General features: G+C 37.8%; 1 protein-coding gene across 1 annotated transcript in view; it reads left to right on the top strand.

Moving 5' to 3' along the window:
• SRPK2 (SRSF protein kinase 2) overlaps positions 1-26,237 on the top strand; it is a 98,102-nt gene that overhangs the window by 57,123 nt on the left and 14,742 nt on the right. The window contains exons 6-12 of the mRNA XM_010012863.1: positions 5,393-5,499; positions 9,976-10,141; positions 12,221-12,246; positions 13,722-13,968; positions 15,205-15,693; positions 20,123-20,223; positions 20,324-20,431. Of these exons, the coding sequence (XP_010011165.1) occupies positions 5,393-5,499; positions 9,976-10,141; positions 12,221-12,246; positions 13,722-13,968; positions 15,205-15,693; positions 20,123-20,223; positions 20,324-20,431 (1,244 nt within the window). The remainder of the gene's footprint in view (positions 1-5,392; positions 5,500-9,975; positions 10,142-12,220; positions 12,247-13,721; positions 13,969-15,204; positions 15,694-20,122; positions 20,224-20,323; positions 20,432-26,237) is intronic.

Below are 26,237 nucleotides of genomic sequence, written 5' to 3'. Positions count from 1 at the left end.
TTTCTAGTTACTATTACTTTAAATATACATTAACCTGGATGTAAAGAGTAGTCCAGTGTGTAATGCAGTGCAAGTAGCTTAGCTTTTCTGAACACATTGCAAAATAGAAAATTCTCATGAATCCTGTTGTGTTCCGCTAAAACTAGAGATAGTTCGTGTAAAAACAGGAGTTTTACTGGAAACATTTGTATAACTGAGGCTTACAGGAAATGTGTTTTGCTTTAGGCTGGTAAAGAGAAAGTAAAGTGTCAGTGTCATGAAGAAGCTGGTACGTATTTTCTTGTGGGAAGTGTGAGGGCATGGAGATTCTCTTGTTTGTATGAGCCTCTTTTGGCCAGGTGTTACCCTCTTTTTTGGCACAGGTTTTAAAGCTTTGTCTTCAAATGCTTTCTTAAAAAAAACAGGCAGGGGGAGTGTTGGGAAAGGAGAGACAGAGTAAAATGTGGTGAAATATTGTTCTTGGGGAAAATTTTGGGTCTATGAATGCGTTTGATTTTAGAGTTGAGCTAAAGTGAGTTTTCCTTGCTAATTATATTAGATGTTTTAGCACCTTAATGTATTACTGTGCTTTCATTTACTGTTACAGCTGGTATTTATGTGTATGCTTCTTGCATCTTGGAGCTCTAATCACAAACCTCATTGTTCATGGTGTCATACTATCAGACAGTGAATCAGTTCCTGCTCTAGAGAGCTTAACACTGAGTTGATTTTGGTGATGGGCCTTCAGTCTTGAGCACATCAGGTTAAGGTTCTCTTCATCTGCTCTCATCCTCTAGGAGGTGACTATCAGTAAATCTGAAAGCCCACTAGAAAGCATCCTTTCAGGGAGAGGCATGCAAGCAGTTTTTGTCTCATCCATCTGTCTCTTGACATAAATTATGAAGCCTTTGGGTTTGTGATAAGTGAGGATGAGAGTGTGGGGACAAGTATTCTCAGTTACAGAATGGCATCTTCACTGCTTTCCCTTTGTCCCATTTTGATTTGTTTCCTGGTTGCTTCGGTGGTCAGCTACCATGGTAGAAATGTGCTCGAATGTAGGTGAGGTTAGTATAGTCTGCTTATTGCCTAGGTTTTATTACCAAATTAAAATCATACAGTTGCCAATAGTCATGTCAGCCTGAATATAAATGGTTTGTGATCAAGGAAATTGCGTAACACAGTGAGGCAAAGAACCCTGGTGAGGGTTTCTTGGTGCTGCTGTTGTGCTACAAAAGAGTAGGTTTTAATGTATGAGCTGAACTGAGATGCTTATTAAGAAGTATTTTACAGATCTCTCTATTTTGTCTACCTGTTCACAAAGAAATAATGCGACCAAAGCTCTTCAGGTCTTTAGCTGACAGCTGTACAACTGAGGGATAATCAAAGTTATTTTTAGAAATCAGAAATTTTTACTTGCTGTTTTCTAATATGAAATAGGGAATAAGAAAATGCATTCATAGCTATACATAGAAATAACTCCCATTGTCTGTTTAGCAGAGCAGTTTCCCAATAATGTTCTTAAACTAAGATTCACAATTATGTGTATGTCTGTAATAAAGGTGAGAGCCATTTCTAAGTATGAAGAGTAAATTTTGTTGGTGATGATATTTTGAAAGCATATCGAAACTATATCTTTTTGAAATAAAGAATTTAAGTTGACAGAGCCAAAGAAGACAATGTACTGGTGAAAAATAAGGGTTCAGATAGCTTTGTGTAACCAGCTGGACAGCTGATGTTGATCTATTTTATTTCAGTTTTATTTCATGTTGAAAACTCTTGACAGTACACAAGCTGTTTTATGTGGAAGGCAAATGTTCCTGCCTTACTGAGAAGTACATTTTTCAGAAAGGTACAGTAGACAGGGTGGGTTGACACTGCACTCAAATTGAAATTACAGCTGGAAGTCTGTCAAAGTCCTAGCCACCAGTGAAAATATGGTATCAAGTATCTTATGCTTTGAGTTTTCTTGTGAACAGCTTGTGCATACCGGGTTGCATTGCCAATTTGAGCAGTGGTTGGTTGCACTGATGATTAGATCAACTCCTTTTTATCTTCTACGAAAATAATCTTTGGTGCAGGTTCTTTCGGGAGGGAGCAGGTAACTGATTTTAATGTTTTGTTGCTAATCGTTTCCATTTTAAAAATACCATATCAGTGCTACATTAGTGCTACTGAGTTAAACAGGTTGAGAGAAACATGGTGATTTGAGAGTTTTTCCATGCTCTGCTTTTTCCAGCTTCCTCTGGGCAAGTCACTAAATATCTGTTCCTTGGCTGTAAATTAAAACAACATATGCTTCATAGAGGCTAGATCATTGGTTATGGAATACATTTAAAAGTTAAAGCAAGACAGAAGAGAGGTGGGTGAATCCTTTGGATGGCTAATACTGCAAAATGTCGTGGAGCTTCCAGACAGGAAAACTTGTCAAGAGCTATGTAGCACAGAGCTGGGAACATGCAGAGTCATTGGCCTGCACTGTGTGTCTGAAAACAGTCATCTTTCTCCTAGGAGCTGTAAGAAGTGTTTATATACAAAGGGATTTTAACAATGTGTGTTGTGCTACACTAGGCTGGTAATTTTTTTAAGTACTTGAACATTTTAAAAAGATTGCAATTATGATTTTTTTTTTTCAGAAATAACAGAATTCCCAAACTTGGGCACTTTGGTGTTTTCAGTAAGTGTAGATTATTGTTTGTCTGCACTGGGTATTTATTAAAGCCTTAATATACTTTATTTGAGTGTAGTATTTTTAAAATAAATATTCAGTTAATCACATAATGAAACAAATATTTGGAGAGACAAGTAAAAAGATAAGGAAGGAAACATTCCTGACACAATCAAACGTTGTAATAATTGCAATAAACTTACCTCCAAAGAATATACAGCATTAATTATATGCCATAAAGCATAAATGCTGACAGTCCAGAAGCAGCTGAGATACATCCCAGAAACTTTCTGTGTTGGTACCAGAACCTTACGTCATTTAACTAGTCTCTAACCCTCATCAGATCTCTGAGTGCTTCTGTAACGTGTGTTTATAGATAGATAGATATTTACTGGTAGGCTTTTAGTCAAGAAAGAACAGTTTTAAATACTTAAGCCTGTCAGCTGATTCATGTTATGTTTGCTCTCACTTTTGCTGCTCTGCTCAATTTCCCCCTTTCAGACATTTCCCAAACCGCTTCCTAAGAGTTTTGTAAGAGGCATGTCTGCTGGGTGGGCTTCAGGTTTATTTTTGCTGGAGGACTTTTTGGACATACTCATCTGTCAGGGTATTGGTGCTGTAGGAAGATCCTGGGGCGTGCAAGGCTGGTTTCCCAACAGTTAATGTGCAGCTTTTCCCAAACACTTTGCTGTGGGCAGTCTGGCTGACAGTTAATGTTTTTCAGGTCAGGATAGTAAATCAGGCAACATTTTGCATACCTACTCCAAACACTGAGCCTCTTGTGTTTTTTCTCCCCAGTGCTGAGCACTGCCTTGAGTTTGTCTGAGTCCTCCCAGCAAAACATTGCCACCTTTTTTTTCAGGTAGACATCACTTCTCTTTCTTGTGGCCCTCCTCTCTTTGCATGCCTCTGCCTTTCCTCCTTGCATCTTCCTCCTTGGTGCCCTCCTCTTGCCTTTCAGCTATGTCCCTGCACCCCTTTGTCTTCTGGTTGCTGGCACGGCATAGCGCTTCCCTAAGTGCGAGGAATGGCAGGAATGTGCATTGGAGAGTCTGCAGCAGCAGTGGTCTGAAGGGCTGTGGGCGGGTGTCCTAAATTTCATCTCTGAATGCTGCAGTGTCTTGCCTTTCTGAAATCTGTTGTGTTGCTGTAGCATTGCAACTTCACTGCGTGGGCTAAGTTAATAAGCCATGCAGGGGCTAATGTGCTCTGCTCATGCTTTTTGATGGCTGTGTCCTCTACTAAGTGACTTCTGTTCATTGGGTGCTTGTATAGTAAAGTAACCAAGACTGGTTCCTCTTCTGAATGGAAGAGTTTTATAATATTCTGAGTGGACTTGATTGGTACGATTGGGGAATGACTATTCGCTGTCTCTTTTAATACAGGAATTAAGGAACATGAAGGGAGACGAAAGGTAGCAGCAATCACAATGTTACTGTCCTTCATAATGTGTTTAGACTGGTCTTGAGACCTTTTAACTTTGGTCTAAATCCAGCATAGGGGATGTAGATTTTAACTTAAGTTAGCTTTATGAATATAGGTAAGTACTTGAGAAGAATGTAAGTGATAGATTGATAGACAAGGTAAGTCTCATTTTGACAGAAGTTAAGACAGTGACTGTAAGATCATAGCCAAGATGTTAGCTAATAAAACTTAAGAGAAGTTAGGTAAGATTTCTCCCCTAGCAGTGTGTAGTTCCTTACAAATGGTCTCTGAGATACAGTCTAATTTAATCCATTGAGATTTTCCTGCAGTATCCATCAATTCTTTTTCTGTTGTTTGTTTTACTTTATTCTTTGCAAGGTTATAGGATCATGTAGTTAAGATTTTTAATGTTCTTTCTTATTTCCAGCGATGTCAAGGTCATTCGCAGCTCATGTCTGAGGATTAACTTGGTCAAATCATTAAAGTCTTTCTGGAATGTTATGGCTGATAAAACTTAAAATTAGCTTGAATATCTGAATACTTTCTCAATAGAAAGATAACCTGCCCAGATATATTCAGTGTAGAATCTCTATCTTAGGAAGCCCTTGAACCACAGATCAGTGGAGGTGCCTTCATCTAGTTTTTTCCTAATACTTTTCCCTGACTGCCTCTGTTGGGGACCAATAGTAGATGCTGGGTGAAATTAAACTTTTTGGTATTACGTTTTTTGCATGTCGCTTCCGAGTTCTGCCTTTTCTTTGTTCCTGAGTTCCTTGGTGATTGGCATGCTCTGCAGTTAACACTGTACGTGGTAAGAAATCCATTCTCTCACTACTTGAGTCTTTATTGTCAAGTGATTCTTAATTGAGCCTAATCAGAAAGATTTCTGGTATGGTTCATTTTCTAAAACACTGTTGCTGCAGACTTTTGTTGTTAAAAGTCTATTCATATCATTGAAAGTTTATTAGAAGCTAGACATTATAGGCCAAATCAGTACTTCTCACTGTTTCAAAGAAAACAAAAATGAGTTAGTTATTTTCTAGAATTACCTATTTCATTGTTCACCCTAATGATGGTGTTAATATGCGGAAATACTTGACAAGATTTGTATAATTAAAATGCTTCATTTGTTTTGCATTTGGGCACTGTTCTTATATACAACATGTACAAGTGCAGTATTATACCAAAGTATATTCTGTGTTCTGTTCGTTTTAGGGGGAAGTGTTTACCAGGGTGATGATTGCTTTAGCCAGTACGCAAACAGACATTTGTGTTGATCTCATCAACAAGTTTATTTGGAAATTATCCTTAATTAAATCCCAGATGTCTGTATGGTCTTCGAAGTACTTGGACATCATCTCCTGAAATGGATAATCAAATCCAATTATCAAGGCCTTCCCATTCGTTGTGTAAAAAGTATAATTCGACAGGTAAGATTTGCTGGTGTTCTAATTAGGTGTTTCTACCACTGTTAACAGTTTGAAGGTTAGAATGGTGGTATTTCAACTGAGCTCTTACTGATGAATAGTTGAGATAATTCTGTTGCTAATCCTGGGGAGGTTTGCAAGAGCATCTTTCTGGATAGCCTGCATTTCTGCATGCTGTGGGGCTTTTTTGTTTGTTTGGTTTTGTTTAAATCAAGGTTTCCCACTGAGAAGTTTCCTGAGCTGCTCTAGGAAATAAAAAGTTGAAGCAGTAAGTCTTTTTCGTAGATGAAAGGAGATTTGTGTTCAGTTACAGTTTTGGTTGACACATCATGCTTCTTGATAAGATCTTCTGGAAAATAAAATGTCAGAACAGGGAGAGATAATATTATTATTATAAAACTGAACAAAAATTGTATCTCTGAAAAATATGTTCGAAAAATATGTTCGTTTGCTATATTGCGAAAATAAAATTTCTGAGAGGTGATTTTAAGGAGAAATAGTGTTCAGCAAGGAAAAATCATACATACCTCTCTGATTTTGCATAGAGTGTTAATCCATCAGCAGTTAATACCTACAAATGATGAGTGAAGTATTCTGGCACTTCAGTAATTTGTATTGCCTTTCATCAACATTACCTCTAAATTAATAAGTGATCTGTTAAACTAAATTTCTTTGTAACTGTTACTGCGTGTCAACTGGTGAATATCAACCTGTCAGCTCTTCATCAGAATTAGCTAAATAACAATTGGATGAGGTTGTTACTATACAGTTGAAATTTTAGGTCCATTAATACCTGTACAACTAGGTGGCTCAGATACTATAAATCAGGAGTTGTAGTAACTGCTCCAGCAGAACTGAGCTGCCTGTGAAGAAAAGGGAATGTGCATATTTGTGTCATACGTGCATATGCATATCCACTGGTTTTGGTGAATGTTTGGTGAATGTCCACTGGGAATGTTTTTACATTGGTTGCACTTCTGGCCAAAACCTGAGAAATTACAGTGTAATTTCTTGATACGCTGGGTTTAGCAGCAGTTACGCTGCCTGTAAGCCAAACCACAAACCCTTTTTGGAAGGAAGGTGAGAACTTCTTAACCCAGCTTCATGGCATCTTTACCAACAGGCTTCTGTAACATAGCAGAGGAGGACTTTCAGGTGGGATCTTCAGGGATGGTGACCACAACCCAGTGAGAAGTGGGATCAGCAAGGACAGGGGCCTTAAGGACCCCCAGTAAGGGGGAGGCTCTCAGTGATTTCTGTGATTGTCATGACTGTGGGTCTTGACTCAAGTGGTATATGCAGGTACATACAACATGGACTGGTTTGTTCAGTTTTAAAAAGAAAAGGCTAATAAAGGGGGAAACTTGTGATCTCTTCAACACTGAAAATGGAGCCAGACTTCTCTTGTTGATACATGGAGATAGGACAAGCAGCAATGTATGCGAGTTACTGAAAGAGAAGTTCTGGTTACATATTAGGAAGAAATTCTTTGTAGAGTGGTAAGACACTGGAACAGTTTGTCTACAGCGTTATGTAGTCTATATCTTAGAAGATAGAAATGAACTGGATAAAAGCTCTTGAGCAGACTGGTCTGGTTTTGAGGTTAGATACAGCTTTGAAGCTCGTATGACTTAGGGAAGGTTTGGATCACCCGATCTTCCAGCCTAAATTACTCATTGAATGTAAGCAATGGTAAAAATTCCAAGTAATTCAAACACTTGATATGTGAAAAAAGAGGAATGTGTTAGTCCTGAAAGATTAAAAAGGTTTTATTTTTGTGAGGGTGGAGTTTGTGAGTCACTGTTTTGGACTAACGAGAATAGCAGTAACTGGTAAGACTTCCAGGTTGTTCATCTCATTAAAGAGAATACAGATACTTATTCTTTCTTCTACTCAGACAAAATTTGTGCTACACATGTTCTAAAAGCTTGTGAAACTTGAATATGAAACAATTAATGCACTGGTATTACTGTACAGCAAACCATTTTGTTTCAGAAAGTACTATAATTCCATGCTACAATTGAAAAGTAATTTTTTAATGCTATGATTTGGAAGATTTTATTTTCATTTTTGAGTACTTTTGAGCTTTGGGTCAAAATTAGGTTTGTTTTAAAATGCAGCTGAGGGTTGAGTTTCTTAATGAGAAATTTCATTTTGGTTTCTAGCAAGTTTTTTTTCCCCTGGGGTAGAGTTACATGAACTGTTGTGCAAGAGAAGACCTTGTAGAATTGAAAATGGGGCTAGTTGCTGCAGTGCCTTGTTTGCAGTGGAGATGATTGGAAGAGTCCATTTATTTAATTCTGGATACTTACTTTGGGTTGTAAAATGTGTAGCATCAGTCTCTTTTTGAGAGGATCGTGTTCTGAAACTGATGCTGAAATGAGCATCCTGTATTTTATCAAAGAAAGTTTTCACTTTTGCTTGGATTTACAATATAGTAAATCTGCTTAATGGTCAATATGACGTGGCTCCTTGAATGAAGAAGAAAAAAGTGGATATTAATTAGAAACTGCTAATTATGAGTTCCTTTATGTGAAACTAACCTTGTGGCCTTACAAGGGAAAAATACAGCCTTCTAGTTTGCATTTTTGGTTTTCTAAAAATTTTTTTATCTCCCAAAAAAGGATTCTACAACCAAATTAAAGACAAAGCTGTCCCCGTGACACTCTTACTAAAAGGGGTGAAGGCTATCTTTTTGAAGTGGGAGATACCAAATCTAGTTTCACATAAATTCCACTTCTGCAGGTCACAGTGGAACAGATATTTATTTATCTTGTCAATGTTTATGGCTTTCAGTGTACTCTGGAATCTTTTATTTTTCTTGGCCTCAGAATTATAGACATTCAGTGGTAATTTGTAAGATAGTCTCTAGTGTAGAGGGGGAAGGAAGAGACTATTATAATCCATCTTTATGTTGCTATTGCTGTTGATGCCTCTTGTAAATTTTGAAGTCACTTAACTGCTAGCTAGCTTCCCATAATAAACCAATCTTTCTTTAACATTTCTTAATTTGAGACATACTGTATGTTCTTTCAGTTGCTTTGTCAAGAGGTTAAGCAAATTTTGGGTCTACAGGAAAAAAATCAAGATTATCAAGAATGCAGCAGGTTTTTGGTGTACCATTGGCACTGATGCTGAGTCCTGATTAAGTGAACATACAGTTTTCATCTAGACATAGAAAGAAAGCTTTTCAAAACAGTGGCTGTTCTGGTCTAGCTCCAGAACTGGAGAAAACGGAGCCATGCACTTGAATTGTTTCTAGGATATGTTAGTCTGAGCGTAAATATCATACGCATGTTGCTGCTGCTCTTCTCTTGAGCTCCTGGCATGCTGGATTGGTGTGCCATGGAACTGGTACAGGCTAAGATCTGGAACTAGCTCAGGACTGGGTGGTAGACTAATATCTTTGTTACTGGTATTTTGAATCAACAGGTTTGCTTTTAAAGTTGACCCTAGTTAGCTGTGTCTTAAAGGACATAGTGAGCAAGAAGCTTAATTTATTTACAAAATACAAAGATTGGCAGGATGTTCTTGTAGCTGGAGCTCATGAGTCTGGAGGTCTGTTTCCTGCTGTAGAACACTGAAAGAAGTCTTTTAAATGGGTTCAGCTAGGTTTCAGCTTTTTTTTCTTTGTTGCTGGTGTTTTTCTACAATAGTTATGTAGATTATAATAGTAACTTGGTTTATGCTGTTACATCATTCTGTAATATAATTGTAGTAATTGACTTTTGCAGTTTATCATACCTAGGTTTTACCTAGAGAACTTGTAAAATCACTCAAACTACTGTATTTCTGTTCCAGATAGAATTTGAGAATTTTTTTCATTGTGTAAAAATCATGTTTTTATTTTCATCTCAGAATGCATTTTGAAGACTTCAGATGTGCAGGTTTGGTATGGTTTTAGCCTGCAGAGAGTCTGAAAAGCTATTGGAAAAATACACGTGACAAATACAGGTAGACAAATCGTGATGTGTTGGTCACATTAAACGCTGAATTACTGTAGGCATTCTGAGGAAAACTATAGTTAGCATTTTATCCCAACAACACATTTCTCTCTTTGCTTTTATTTTTATAATCAGTTGTAAGATGGTTATTCACAAACCAGACTTCAGTATGTAGTACTGCAGGGTTTGATTTGCAGATAACTATCTTTTAAACCAGTGAGGATCAGCCTTTCTGGGCAGCCAGATTCCCTTTTCAAAGGAAGATGTATCAAGTATTTTTTACACATGTGCAGATCAACTAAAGAGCACTTGGAGATGGAAGTCTGATAGCAGGTTGCTGTCATCAGGACAGTTCAGCCAGCCAGCATCTTACTCATGAAGGTCTCAGTAACTGGGTTTATGAGCTAAGTAAATTATCTGTCGGGCCACATGTGGACTGCAGGCAATCGGTTGAACATCTCTGTACTAATAACAAATACATTTGGCTTGATTTGGGTAATTAAAATAAATTTTTAAAACATCCTTTTGTAATTAGGTACTTCAAGGTCTAGATTATCTACACAGCAAGTGCAAGATCATTCATACGGATATAAAGCCAGAAAACATTTTGATGTGCGTGGATGATGCCTATGTTCGTAGAATGGCTGCTGAAGCTACTGAGTGGCAGAAAGCTGGTGCTCCTCCCCCCTCTGGCTCAGCAGGTATGATAGTATATTGAAATGCAGTATACTAAAGTTCCATCAATATATTAATGCTAATGATATTATGTTTAATGAAAATTAACGTTTTAAATAATTGTACATGAAAAATGCATGTCTAGTTAATTCTTATTTATGCTCTGGAAACTATCCAGAGCATTTCACTGAGGGAAATGCTTTCTTCTCAGTTTTGCACATTCAGGTTTACAGGGTCTCCAGATACAGAAAGAGATTTATTGATATAAACTCTCCTCCCACTCCACAAGCATTAGTGGCTCTGGTTTAGCCACAGTGGAGCCTTACGTTTCTAATACTGACAATAATTAATAATCTTATCTAAATTATGTGTCTGGTTCCATTACAAGTTCATCAGCATCCTTGTGAAATAATCTGCCTTTTCGTCAGTTACAACTTATTCTTAGATTGCAGTGAAAACTCTTATAGTCCATACCCTTGAAAATGGAATTTATTGTACCTAACTGAATCCCTAACACTGTATGTGGAATGTTTTATGTTGGACTTGCCAGGAGAATAGAAAGGAATTGCACATTATGTTTAGGTAGGAGAAACCAAGGTAAAAAAGTTCACAGCAATCAGTAAAGACAATCAAGGAAGAAGTGTGGCTTTTCTAGTAATCTTCAGTACCATGGTTCCTATTTATTTACCAATCAAGCCCATCAGTTACAGGCAGTGGAGAAATAATTTAATACCTTCGTAATATTGTCAGAAAATATATCACAAATTAAAGTCTTAAGAGGTACAATGAAAATACCTGCTATAACAGGAACAAATACTGTGGTCAAAATCCATAAATATTTCACAGTATTCTATATGTTAAGATGCAAAATCTTACCAATCATGAAGCTATATTACTGGATTTTACATGATGTGTAATCACGTAGCTAAAGACCGTATGTTATTTGTGTGGGAAGTAACTTGATTTTGTTCATGCAGCCTATATGGTGCTTCTTGACATTAAATATTATTTTAAGGAATATATTGATGGAGTTCTTATCACACTTCGTTCTTAGCAAATTGTAATTGAATCTGTGGCCTTCAACACAGGAGCTGAAGATGTGTTTTCTTTACAGCATTTCAAGAACAGGTTCTGCATAACTTTCATTTTCAGATCAGTGTTGGTACTCAGGTTTAAGAATCTTTTTGAAAACCTTGCCCTCTCAGGGGGTATACAAGCAGTTTTTTCCCCCTGAACTTAGCAGCAGAAGCTGAACCCATAGGAGAACTCTGAAGTCTCAACTGTCTCCACTTTTTATTTTGCATTTGTTAATTGCCATATGCTTTCATGTCTGAAGAAGTTCATGAGCTGGTCTCCTCCCCCGTTCAGTTCCTCTTTCTCACTTCCACTTTGCCTCTGTCTTCCACATTTGGTTACTTTTATTGGGTTTGATTATTTGGGGGGAGGAGGGCGGTGTAGGAGATGTTGTGTGGCTTGTATTGCTATTCTGTGCATTTTCACAGTTAGTACTGTTATCTCATCAGACCTAGTCAGTGACGGAATCCTTCTGAGAGATGCTTAGCAAGAAGTCCGTGCTGGAGATGCTTTTTCTGTGGTGGTGTGTTTTTTGCCAGAGGCACTTCTTCATGCCTCCAGTCCTGGCAATCAAACTGCCTTGTTTCAGAGTGGAGGAAATATGAATATTTGACTTTTCTGCTGAGTGCAATACAGAAGTCATCTTCATTGATATTCCCTGAACTATCAAAAAATCTACCTATACCTGCTCAGTCAGCTGACTACATACATTTCATATGTGAGAACTCTGCTGTAATTTCATGTTTTCTGTCCACTTCTCACTGATTCAGACTTTCCTTTCTAACTTTCATTAACTCTCCACCAACCACAACAGTGAAATTCATGCTGATTCCTTCCAATTCCAGATGCTCTAATGGAGACAGCAAATGATTTCAGGCAGCAGGTACCTGTAAAGAGAAAAAAACAATTACTTAAAAAAAAATAGTAATCACTGTCTTATATTTATTTAAGTCTATTTTTACACAGTTTCTGACTTTCTGCCTTTTTAGAGTTCGTTTTGTATAAATAATCTTTTATTTTCTTCTTTTTAGTGAGTACAGCTCCACAACAAAAGCCTGTAAGTATTGTTATGTAATTCAAATTAACTTTCTTATTTTCTGTGTTTAGTTGTTATTAGGCTGTTGGTAGTCTCTACCCTGTTTATAAGCTTCCTTTGAATAAAGCTTTTCTCTTTCAAAGAATACTTTTCTTCTAATGTCTTTGGCCTTGCCAGGTTTAGGCACAGTATTTCTCTGATGGAAACTCTGATAGACTTGCAATCCTAAAGCTATGTCAGAGACAGTTAAGCATTGCCATTTCATCTCTCAAGGAATAATCCATTCTGTTCAGATCCTGAAAAAAATGGGTGCACGCACTAAATACCATGTATCGCAGATAGCTTAAGGACTTCAAGGCTTTAATAAAAAAGGCCTTAAAGGAGAGGGGGCTTTATGAGACTTGGAAGATATTTTTGCCATATACATACAGCAAATAACTACTGAAATATCTAAGGTCAGACCTGTTTTCTCTGTGTACAGAATGTATGCAGGCATACAACATGGTTGAAAAATAATAGGATTGTCAAATTAACTGTCTCGTTTTAACTGTCCTGTAGCTTCTTTTGAAGATAACGGGATTTACAGATAAACCTTTGAGGAAATAATATTTTCCTTTGTTTCTTGTACTTTATTTTTGAATTATTAGGGTGATACCTAAACAATGAATGAGAACTAGACAGATCTCATCTATCAATTAGTAAAAATAGAAGTCAGAATTATTTTAAAATACGAGAAAGTGTTCCAGTCCTAGCTCAGATGTGTTAATTTTTCTTTTGCTTGTTACTGTACCTGAGTGCTTCAGTCCTTATGTTATATAAAATGTGAAACTTTTCATAATGCCCATCTGTTGTTTGTGATTCACATGTTTTGGGCCAGAAGTGAATAATAACAATTCTTTCCTTTCACAGGGAAATAGGTGAACAACACAGGATTTATTTGAAATCCTTTACCATTTTCAGTCTCTGTAGTTTTCTTGTATCATTTTTCTCAGCGTACTTTTGCTGGTCATTTTCTTCATTGTACAGAGAGAAATCGTGTGAAATTTATATGTAAATAATTAGGTACAATAGCAGATTGTATTTCACATTCATCATCATCAGCTAATCTAGATTGAAGTTCAGTATTACCATACCTAGTTGAGGTTATAGGATCATAGGAATTTTACTGTGGTATCTTAGATGTATTTTGCTCTTGTATCTAATAAACAGCCACATTAAACAATGTATAACTATGTAACATTTCAGTTGCTTTTTTATCTCATATAACCCTACATAATTTTTTATTTGACTTTAAATGGAAAAAACTGTATATTTACTATATTAATTGCCATTATTAATATTAAAGATATGTACTCTATTAATTGCCCATACTAATATAAGAAAGTAAAAATAATAAAAAGTAATCATACTGCAAGTGAATTTGCTGTGAGATGCCTTGAGAATAATTGTTTAGGGGTTTTTTTGTTTGTTTTCTTTTGTTTGCATTAATATTTCAGGTTGGAAAAATATCCAAAAACAAAAAGAAAAAACTGAAGAAAAAACAGAAGAGGCAAGCAGAACTGTTAGAGAAACGCCTGCAGGAAATAGAAGAACTAGAGCGAGAAGCTGAAAGGAAAAAAATAGAAGAAAATGTAACCTCATCTGTACCATCAAATGAACAAGAAGATGAGTACCACCCAGAGGTGAAACTAAAAACAGCTGATATAGAAGAGGTAGTAGATGAAGAACCGGGAAATGATGATGGTTAGTATTACCCGCTTTTATTGATCCTGAATTTACTGTTTCAGAGTAAGTGCAGCATTGCATCTGGTGCATTGAACAAAATCTCTGAACTGTCCTAAATCATTAAGTTTCATTTTCTCCTGTAGGTAAAATCATAACTAGAAAGTGTAAAAAGTAAGAGTCAAACCTGCTATAGAAGTGAAGAAAAACATCAATAGCAATGTAGCTATCAAATCCCACAAAAGAGCACACAGACAATTCAGTAGAACAGCCAGTTGTCATGCCACATTAGGTGGCATAACTGAGTGTCTTGGCGAGATAGAAGAAAAATAACATGAATTTGTATTTTGTAACATCAGTGTAGTTAAGAATCATCATTGCTTTCGCCTAGTCACAATATTTGTTGTAATGATCTATCTAGTAATAATAACTGCAGTTCCTTCACTAAAATTGTTACGATGCCTTGTTAAAATTCTTGTTTAGTCCCAGTGATTTGGAGTGTGATTGTTACGGTCCAGCTCCATTCTGGCTTCCCTGGTTTTCTTGTCAACTCTTGCTCATTCTGTATAAGTGTAACTGCTGAGACTTGTCTTCTAGTTTGGTTTAGTTTTGTTGTGCTCTTACTGTGAATTTTCTTATTTCTGTTACGACTCCCTGTTTGACACAGATTGAGTTACAGATTTGTAAAGCTTGATTTCAAGACTTCATGTATCTTCCCTCCCTGGTGCCAGACTCTTTTGAGTGGTGTCCAGCGACAGGATGAGGAGCAATGGCTGTAAACTAAAACTCAAGAAGTTTCACCTCAGCATGAGGACGAACTTCTTTATGTTGAGGGTGGCACAGCACCGGAACAGGCTGCCCAGGGGGCTTGTAAAGGCTCCTTCTCTGGAGACATTCAAAACCTGCCTGGATGTGTTCCTGTGTAACCTACTCTGGGTGGCCCTAGATGGGGGGTTGGACTGGATGATCTCCAGAGGTCCCTTCCAACCCTAATAATTCTGTGATAACATTCTAATCTTCTGAATTGTTCCCTCCTGAACCACTTCCCGTTGTTTATTTTTTCCAAGAGCCTTATTAGTTCTATCTTTTGGCTTTAGGTTAAATTTCAAGGTCTTTGCATATTTCAGTGGTACTCAGTGTTTCCTTGTGTGATACCAGAAGTCAAGTAGTTACTGAAGAGCTAAAAATTACAAATGCCTAATTTCAACATGATACATTGATGTATGATCTAATGTGTTGCTCGCTGAAATTTTTCAGGTGAAGCAGACGATCAGGATGAAAAAGAAGACACAGAGAAAGAAAACACTGAGAAAGATGACGATGTTGAGCAGGAACTTGTCAACACTGACCCTACAGACCCTAAGTGGATAGAATCCCCCAAAACAAACGGCCATATTGTGAACGGCCCGTTCCTGTTGGAACAACAGATTGAAGATGAAGACGAGGAAGAGGAAGAATGTCCAAATGCAGAGGAGTATAGTCTTGATGAGCCAAATGCAAAAAGCGATTATTCTTATAGCAGCTCCTATGAACAGTTTAATGGTGAATTGCCAAATGGACGTCATAAAATTCCTGAGTCACAGTTCTCTGAATTTTCAGCTTCAGTGTTCTCTGGGGCTCTAGAGTCTGTAGCTTGTGGTTCTGCTGTTTCTGAAGGATCAACTGTAACCGAAAGAGAGGAGAGCAGCCCATCTCACGACAGGAGCAGAACAGTTTCAGCTTCAAGCACTGGGGATTTGCCAAAAAGTAAGTTTTCCTTTTAGTGGCATATAACACGCTTGAAGTCTCTCGCCAGCTGTAGGTGATGTCTTGTGTAGAATGAGTAGTGGGGCTAAACCTTAGGTATATGTTTGGTCTGTGTTCAGTGGCACGTATATGCAGATTTTACTTTTGTTTTGGAGTTTTTTGGTGAAAATTCAGTGTCACTCACTTTCCATAACACAAAGGGACCTTTCAATAACAGCAGACAAAAACTCTGTCACACCATGTCCCTGACTTTGCATACTACGTCTAGCACTTCTCAGTGATGTTGACATTTCTCTACCTACAGGTGAAGTGTTAAAAATGTTTTGACTTTCTGGGTTGGTGCTGATCCTCCCAAGGTCCTGGCCTGCTTTGTGCTTGAATCTGAAGAGTGCCCACTGAAAAAGGTGGTTCCAGTGTGCCAGCCTCTGCAGTCAGAAAAATCTGTGCAGACTGTCCCCAAATGCTCTCTTCCTTAGGTGCTCCCAAACTTGGGGAAAGAGGTGGGATATGGGGTCAAACTAACCAGGCTGGGATTGGATTACAGCTGCTGGCCACTACTGGGAACCCTCTTTTCATTTCTGGCCAGTGTCATCTTGTCAGTTTTGTCTACACTGAACATTTTGCTCATTGAATCATACATTGTGTGAATGCAAAATCTCAATTATTAGTATTTTAAATTTAGTATTTCATCTTAGAACACTTTTTGCAGAGCAGATATCTAGAAATTTTCAATGAGTTTGGTGAATTTTGACCTCCTAGGACCAGGTTTCAAGGAAAAGCAGGTGTATTAGTTCTGTGTGGCTTTTAGAAATGGAGGGAAAACTGCTTCGAGTTGATGGAAGACTTGTGTTTAGTAACATGGGTGATGTGTATTACATTAATAAAAAAAAGGCAGGTAAGTGGAATGGAAAGATAGTGGTTAGGTTAAGAAAAAAATGTAACAGTCTCATTAAAGGCAGTATCTTAAGCTAAGCTTACTTTAAGAAAATTGGATGATTTTTCTTGCATTCAAACCTTGGAGTTTGATAGATGCATGTAGAAGACAATGCAAAAGCATTCTTGTTAAATTCAAACAAATCTACCATCTTAAGAGAGGAAAACAGAACTGTATTTTTTTTTTCCTGCGCTAGAACTTGTTTTTATGGGTGTTAGATAAGTTATTGTAGATTAAATATTCACATTGACAGGTTGGTCTGCACAGGAAAGAGGAAAGGAAGTTCATAGTTGCAGGTAGGCATTCTGCCAGAAGCTGACTGTGAGATCACATAACCTGACTTCCTTTTATAACAAGCCAATAATACACCAACTGTTAAGGCCAGTAACTTTTGTGTTTGGCTTAAAACATGTTTTCCAAAAAGATATCTGCTCTTGATTTGGACAAATAAAATAATTAAAAAATCTAGTGTGGTTGAAGTGTGTTTCACTGATCAATACTCAGAATTGTTTCAGAAGAGTCATTGCAAGTTTGGATTTGCCTGGCTGCAGCTTCTAACTATAAATACTTGTTACATCTTTTCTCAGTCACATTAAAAAATCTTGTAATGTGCTGTGTTTTAATTCATTGATGGTTCTTTTCTAACAGTTCCCTTCTTAATCTTTTATTAAAACTCAACAAGAGGAAAGCTTTGTCTCTGCAAGGCATATTGCTAACCCTCAACTCATTACTGCATTTCTGTATTCAGCGTGGTTTTGGACATTTGAATTCTAGCCAGCAGAACTGCTCAGATCCAAAACTTTTGCCTGTAAACCCTGTTTACTGAAGATATGGAAGTTGATATCTTGGTGTCATTGCAAAGAGCTGGATTTTTGCCATTGAATTAAATAGCTCCAGGGTATTACACATAGATTTTATTTATAGTGCCAGTGATAAATGATAAATATATGGGTTTTAACATTAATAAGGAAAATACTGAGAGACTAGATCTGTAAGGGGATAGAAGAAAATGAGATAGCTTAGGGAGAAGATCACTAAGCCTGCCATCAACATTGTCCCAGATGAAGTTACTAAATATAAGTAGAGATGTATTGAAAAATAGTCAGTGTATTTCTTGGTTTAAGACTTTAGAAGAGCAATTCACACAGTTATTGCAGAGTCTGACAGGTAAGGTAATCTGCAGGTAGGCAAGAAATGTGAAATAAAATACAGCTGAGCAGAGCTGTATTTCTGGAAAATGTCAAGATCCAGGCAGGTTAAGTCTTCCAGTCCATCTCCTTACACTCAGTAGTCCCTGAAATGATATACAAGAGGTTCCTAGGTGCCTGGTAGCCTCTTTCTCTGTGCTGCTGGCAGTATATGGGCAGAAAGCCTGTACTGCTGTTTTCCTGGCGTGATGTGTGAAATCCTCATGCCTCCAGGGAGTAAAGCTGGTTTTGTCATCATGGGAGCAATGTATCTCCATAGCTGGAGAAACAAACCTACTTAATTCCTCCTTGATATTATCTCATCAGGAGCAACTTACAGACCTTTTCTGCAAAGAAAGAAGGAGTAAATTCAGCCGTAGCTGAAGCAAGAATTTACTACTTCTGCAGAAGAAGAAAAAGCTGAATGTTGTTAATATTAATGGCATCAATAATAATGTTGGGTTCAACAGTAATAAAACAGATTAGAGTATTTCAAAAGAAGAAAGATAAGAGTTGCAGCCTATTCAGTATTTTTAAATGGCGCTACTTTTCCCCCATAACTTTAGTGCTCTTTTTTTGTATAGAGTTGGACTTTATTTGTTCCTCTCTCTCTAGGCATTGCTATACATTATTAAGTAACATGATCTCTAATTTTTTGGAGATAATTGCTTCATTCAGTGCATAGACCACGTTGTGTTCAGTGGATAAGCAGCTCTTAAGTTCTTACCTTTTTCCAGTTTTCAGTGCGTGACCAAATGCCCTTAAGATAGATCTATTAATTTCCTCCTGACTCTCCTCCTCATTCCAGTGTTGGAATGTTTACTAAGTATACTATCATGCTGAGACTGTGAGAAGAGGAGGTGATACTTCTCAGTTTTACAGAACTAGGACACACAGAAGTGGAAACCAGAAATGCTTACTGATTTTGTGCTCAGGTTGAGCTCCTTTGGATGCTTTTTTTGAGGGTACTTACTAAAAAGTGTGCTCCTCTTGACTTCACATTCAGTTGTGAATGACCCATGTTTGTCAGATTTAGAATCCAAGGTCTCATTCATTTCTCAGAAAATAAGGGACATAAACTTAATGAGCTCCTGAGAAAAACACAAAAGTGTAGGCTTTTGCCTGTTACCTTGTCAGGTCCCTCTGCTAGAAGCAGGTTGAAGAAAGCTGTTTTCTAATATATTCAGACGTTTTACTGATGAGTTCCCCACCCCTTCATTCCACTTTATTTACTGCAGTTCTTCACCTTCCGAAAGCTGTGTGGGAAGGATTTATCTAGCACTTTATTTTTGCCAGGGCTAGTGAATTGAGAAAGGTCCTGTTATTTCTTGAATAATGCATGTGATTGTGTTTAAAAAAACTTAGACTGTATTAAGCAGCATGCTTGTAAGGGAAGGTTTTAAGATTACTTAATACTTATATCCCCATTGGAGTCCCAGGTGCCTTTTGGATCTAGTACCTCTTTCTTATCTTACCAACAGTTTCCAATTCAGTCTTCATAGCTCTGGGACAAGGTAACTGAGATGAATCCTCTGCTGCTATATGATCTGTGATACCTGGTTCTGTCTTCCACGTTCAAGTCAATCTGCTTTCTTTCCAATTGAGTTTAGGAGCTGGCAGGTGGTATGTCAAATAAAAAAGAAAAGCCATGGTCCCCACTGTCCTATGTTAGGATCATCAGTGTCCCAAGAGCCTCTATAGATGGCAGGATTAATGAGATTAAAGTTCTGCCTTTGTAGTTTGGATCATACTCAACGCAAATAGGACCTTCCGAGAATTTTGATTCAACACTGAGTTATCTGTGAAATGGATGACAGTCCCCCAGGCTCTTAAGTCAGCCAGGTTTTGGTGACTTCTTCCCTTTGGGACAGATTTTCTAAACAAGAAAAGATCCAGCCAAACCTTAGCCAGAAATGGAAGCGCAGGATTTATTTTCTCAAGCAAACTGTTCTAAGAACAACAACGCTTTCATGTGGACTTCTTGGAGTTTGAGTTTTAACATTTTCTGTCCTCATCTGTTCTTGGAAGCATATGGACTGTTTTTGCTTAGAAGCTCTTCTGGATAGTCTAATTATAGTCATTTGGCAGTTCAAGAATGCAAAAAATTTGCACTTGAAATGTGTAAGGATATTTAGAAATCAAGGTAAGAAATCCTATTTATGTTGCCTTAATTTCTTGTAACATTCAGCAAATGATTTTGATGTCTTCCATGTATTACAAAACTGGATAAAGTGTCAAGGCAGAACTGCTTAGAGGTAATGAATACTGTGCTTAAAATACTAACTGTTCTGCATTTTGCTTGTGTTAGCAAAAACTCGTGCTGCTGACTTACTGGTGAATCCACTGGACCCAAGAAATGCAGATAAAATTAGAGTTAAAATTGCTGACCTGGGGAATGCCTGCTGGGTAGTAAGTATCACTACATCATTTTTGCTCTTTAGCCTTCACTGTTTAGAACAGGCCTTTTTATTGTTGTTTTTTCCCATTAATGTGGTTCTTTCTTTTTTAGCATAAACACTTCACAGAAGACATCCAGACAAGACAATATAGATCCATAGAGGTTTTAATAGGAGCAGGTTACAGTACACCTGCTGATATCTGGAGTACAGCATGTATGGTAAGAACAATACAATGTGTATTTTACAAGAGTAAACCTCCTAATTTTTTTATTTACTTGAGGAAACCTGATGAAGATGGTTTTGACATTTTGACACAAATACTTTATCATAAATTATGTCCTGTCAGGTAGCTACTGATGATTTTTCCCCTTTTATTTCAATTTCTTAAGTATTCTTAATCAAAAGGAAGTATTTTGGAGAACATTTCTTATTTTCATTTGATGCATTTCAAACCTGCAGTCAAAAACATGCAAGTTTTTTAGGGAAATACGTGTATATTTTAAATTACAAAGTCTAACTGAAATAGTACAACTGCATGTTTCCTTCCTATCTTAGAATCTATACAACTGTTTGCTGTGTTTCCGTTCCTTTTTCTTGCATAAAGTAGCAAAACAGCGAAATACTTCAAATTCTTGCCAAGTGCAGTGAAAACATTCATCAGATTAGGCTTGCAAATCACAACTTTAGGTTCTAAACTTCAAAGAGAAGGATTTAGCTTATTAGTAAAATACGTGGTAACAATCTGTAGAATTAGTTTTAACACAGTTAAACTGAAATTATACATTTTTTGAAACCTTTTAAGAATAGAAAAAGTAAAAACTTCATCATTCAACTTTCTGAAACAATTATTCTGTTTGTAATACCTCTTTTAGGAGAAATAAGCTACATGCATCTTCTCATGAAAGATGGTTTTGAAAATAAGTTTAGAAGTATCTTTGTCTATTTTAAAGGTGAAAACTTATTCAAATCTTTGTATTTTACAAATACATGTCTGAAAAGAGTAAGTGTGTGAGGAGGAGGAGAGGACTCAAATACTAGACACAGTTTGCAGGCGTGGGTGATGAGAAGAATTGCAAAGCTCAGAGGGAGAGGAGGAGGATTGAAAGGAACATAAAATCCTACAGATATTATAAGCTCAGCAGGCCATGTGCTGAAAGTAACTAACCCATAAGTAAAATTGCAAATCTGTTTTCTCTGGAGTTTAATACTAGCTTTTGCTTTAATACAGAGAAAAGAACATCCGTTTCCAAATTTACACTTCCATTTGAGGCAAAATGTAGAATTTTTCCATTACATTGAAAACAAAGCATAGAAAATATTCGTCAGTTTTGATCCTTAATTTTTTGAATTATTCTTCTCTTAACTAACTGCAAAATTATTATTAGAGACATTTTGTTTCTTTTACCTGATATTTCATAAACCTCAGTTGAACTTCATACATTTTTAAGGTATTTAATGCCTTATATTCATCTTTCTTTAAGGTTGTACCTGCCATGTGCTAATTTTATATGCAGTCATGTAGCTAAAGCCACATTAAAAAGGCCAGAGTCTATCTAGGATTGTGTTTAAAGTGGAGCACTTAATAGCAATATCACATCTAGGGAATATAGTATTTTTACAATACTTGGGATCATCCAGCCCCTTACAGTTCAGTTCTTTTCCATGTTATATAAACGTTCCTCATGGGAGTCCTTTCAACCCCTAAAGCATCTATCTCTGCCAGTGGGGGTATCTGAATTCTGATTCACAGGTATTTATTGAATTGCAGTATTTTAATGAGAAAATTGTACTTCTGCTTCTTTGTTACATAAGCTTCAACAGAAGTAAAGCATTTGAGGTAGAAACACTGGAAATCTATTTTCTGCCACAGACCTTGGTCTTTTGCTCTTAGAAAATGCTTTAGAAATTTTATAATCTTACAGCACTGACATAAAATTGTTCATTCAGTTGTCATCATTGTATAGTTGTGTTCAAAAACCAGAGATCAGTTTCTTAAGCTCATCCCCAAAATTTATCATTTCAAAACCCCTCAGGATTTGCTTTCATTCCTGTGTGCTTGAGAAAATGGGTCAGTGCACTGTTACTGCTAATCCTGTATCAGATGGAAAACAGCTCTGAGGTAGGGATTGACTTGAAGACCTTAAAACAGTTCTTTCTGCAGAAGACTTGTAACAAAGGTTAAGACCCGGGGAAACATTCCTGATGTGGAATTTCAAACTCCCAACTAACTTAAGGCTGTCTTCAGAAATTATGATTTTATTCTCTCCAATCCCTAAAGCAGCCAAGAATTGTGAAGTACCAAAGTGGTTTAATGCCATTGTTTTCTCAAGTTTGGATTCTTTGTTGTACCTGGATGTGGTTCAAAAAATGCCCTTCTAGGTTATCTTGCTCTTGTTTCATATTTAATTCACTTTCTCCCATAAGATTCACCGTTAGGTGTGTTTTCAAAAGGAGCAGGAAGGAGTGTCTGTGCATCTGCTGGAGCAGGAGCTGGAGGGGTGGTTTATTTTCAGCCAAAACAGAGGTCAGATTACCATTAGCCATGTTGTCCAAGTCTCTCAAGGGACAGCAGGGAGACTTCTTTGTCATCTTGCTTTGTTTGCACAGTAAGTTCATAGTCATTAAGGTCATTTTTGGAAGCAGTAGTATGTGAAATGAGTGGTCCAGCAGTACTGCTATGACTCTTTTCTTGCCAAATTTCCATCCTTCCATAGTATGTCCAGTGTGACAATATTAAGCACAAATGAAGTGAAGTCCTGCCAGCTGATTGATTGCATGTGGTATTTATCATTTCCTCCTTTTTAATTAAAGGGGGGGGGGAGAGAAAGAAAAGTCTATCATTTAGTAGCTCTGTGTGAAGACAGGCTGAGAAAGTTGGGGCTGTTCAGCCTGGAAAAGAGAAGGCTGCATGGAGACCTCATAGCAGCCTTTCAATATCTGAAGGGGGCCTACAAGGATGCTGGGGAGGGACTCTTCATTAGGGACTGTAGTGGTAGGACAAGGGATAATGGCTTTAAACTTAAACAGGGGAAGTTTAGGTTAGATCTAAGGAAGAAGTTCTTCACAGTGAGGGTGGTGAGGCACTGGAATAGGTTGCCCAAGGAAGTTGTGAATGCTCCAACCCTGGAGGTGTTTAAGGCCAGGCTGGACAGAGCTTTGGGCGACATAGTTTAGTGTGTGGTGTCCCTGCTCATGGCAGGGGGGGTGGAACTAGATCGTCTGAAGGTCCTTTCCAACCCTAACTATTCTATGATTCTATCATCTAAGGTTGAGGTTGTGTTCAGGGTGGGTAAGTAATGGCTCTGATGAGATCCACCTGTCAGAAGTACTACCTTTGTGAATGGTTAGGCAAGGGGCCATGTGGCTTTGCAGTGGGAGCTGTGTCACATAGTTACAGATCCTGACCTTCATTCTGATCATGATTTTGTCCTTAAATGAACTTTCTTGTCTCAGTTTCTCCACTGGATGATAATGCACATACTGCAACTAATACGAATGATGTAAATTAATGTGAAGGCAAAGTGTAGTAAGGTAGTATCAAAGCAAAGAAGAGATGTTATGCTTTGAAAACATTTGCTCACAAGTCACTGAGCTAGTTCTCTGCACCTGCTCTGAAAGAGGGTTCAAAATATTTTGACCTCATTTGGATGGAATTGTCTGCAAATACATCTTGTAGCTCTCTATACCCACAACTTTAATATCTGAGATTTCTGACCAGTATTCTCAGAGGCTGATCCAGGTGTGCTCCTCACTCCTCCATCTGTGTAGCTCTTGCTGACAGAAGATGTGATGCTTCAGAGTGGTGGCCAGGTTCTTCAGCTCAGTGGGCGTTGTTTGTTTCACAGCGTGGCTGCCAAACTCTTCTAAAAGGGCTTGCTCAGAAGTAGTCCGGAACACTGCTTAGTAGTAAAGAGCACACATGAAGACTGCTTAGCTTGCAAAATTGAAGAGACTCTCCATGTGTTACATATCCACTGCTGTGTCAGATTCTAAATCATGTCTCCATTAAAAAAAAAAATAATAAAAACCAGGCCTTTCTTTGAATTAATTTATGTGTACATAAACCACATCAATCTTTCCATGTCTCCTGGATTTTGTGATGGACCACTTGGAGCGCTTGGTACCAGGATTCACTTGGGATCTTAACATGGTCTTGTGCTTTATGAATCTCTGTTTGAGCTTAAGGTTTTTCACTGCCTTTTGCTTGCTGATGAAATAATCTTGCTCACTGGAAACAGCATTGGCAGACTGTGAGAGTAGCAGAGCTATTGGGTTGGACTTGATGATCTCGAAGGTCTTTTCCAACCTAGTTGATCTTATAATTTTATGATTCTTGTATTGGCTTATGTTTATGGCCAATGTTTATGGCTTGTGTTAAGTCATGTACAGAGGTTATATCTTATTACAGCAGCAGCAGACTGTATTTTTTGCATCATACCATTCACTCATCAGTTTCACTTAGTCTTTAGTAATAAGGATGGAGATGATGATGATTTGAAACAAAAGCCGCTGATAACAGTGCCCTGAGCATTCAAAGCATCTGTGTTCATGTGTGCACAGCAACTTCCAGAATACCCTCTTATGAATCTGGTTTTTAGGATATTATGTGTTGTGTCTACATGGAATGCTCTCCTCACCTGGGCTCTGGTAACATGAGTTGGCTTCATCTAGCCATGGTTTTGGTGCATCTTCCAGGAAAGAATGCTCGTGATTTACTTGTGTTGTCCTTCGTATGGGAGTAGGCAGGGATTCTGATCAGGATTGCGTGTACTGGAAGTGTACGTAGAGAGAGACATGTAAGGACTCCAGCCAATTAGCAAAAGAGAGAGAAGTAACTCAGTGCTAATAACCTTACAATTCTTTCTTTTGGTGAGTAAGTAACAGTGTAAGTAACAGCCTGTGAGGTGAACCTTCTCATTTTAGATGGTTTGGTGTGGGCAAGTTCAGACCTCTTTGAGTCAGATTTAAAGGAGGAGAGTGAGTATCCGCAGGCCAGTACTGGTCCTCTGCTCGGGTGACCAGAGTCTCAGAGTCTTTAAGAAAACAAAAAAGGCAGGGGAAAAAAAGAGGATGCTGCTTATCTGTGGAGGCTGATAATCAGTGCACACATGATGTGCTGTGAGACTAATGAAAGAAGTGAGATTCCAGTGGGCTTTTCCAGACTATGATGGAGGACCGAGTTCACTTGTTCTGTGCTCAGCAAAGAATGCAGCGTAGCGTAACTTGCATTTTTTTCCCAACCTTTGGTGACTCTGTCTCTCAGTAATTGTGCTGCGTTTTGCTGGACATCTCTAAGTTTTGCTAAGGAAATTGCACAGTGTCCTTTCTTTTTTTCTTAACAGTGTGGCCTGTTTAAGTGGGATACTCAGCTGTTCCCATGGAAGGCTAAATACTGGGAATCTCTCTTCACATTTATGAAATTCTAGAAAATTCTATGTTCCCTTGCTGTACTGAACCCTATTTTAATTCTGCCAACAGGGAGGTGCATCTCTTGTTTTCAGCCCAAAAGAGGAACAGATTTGGAGCCAGCAGTGCCTTTGGTAGGATTGAAACCACCCTTGATCATTTAATTTTATCAGGCTCATTTTCCACATAGGCAGTACTGGGAGGGTTACTTTCTGTGGAGCAGAAACTGAACAGGCACTGCATGATTAAGCATTTCCTAAATCTCAAATCCATGGAACACAGTACTCCACTGCTGCTGCCAAAAAATCCTGGCAAGATAAGGGAGTTAGTACTGGCAGAGGGCATCCCTTTGTATTGCTCCTGGAAATGACTGCAAGCACCGTGATTCCGCTGCTTTTTCTTGTTCATGCTCTTTGGATTGGAGACAGGAAAAGCCCCTGAAATGATGAGTCTTATCATCTGACTTTTGTTGTTCACTATGTACAGTCTTGTTTGAGCTGCAGGGAGGAGATAACTATGTCACAAGCCATGACATCAGCAAGATTAATTTTATAACACTTATCTGAGGTGGCTTTTGTGGTGAGTTGTGATTCTTTTTATAATAAGAACTAGCAAATA

This window comes from Nestor notabilis, unplaced genomic scaffold (genome assembly GCF_000696875.1).
Source record: "Nestor notabilis isolate BGI_N333 unplaced genomic scaffold, ASM69687v1 scaffold4434, whole genome shotgun sequence".
NCBI lineage: Eukaryota > Metazoa > Chordata > Aves > Psittaciformes > Psittacidae > Nestor > Nestor notabilis.
The sequence above is the reverse complement of the archived record's forward strand: the minus strand, read 5'-3'. Positions and strand labels throughout refer to the sequence as shown.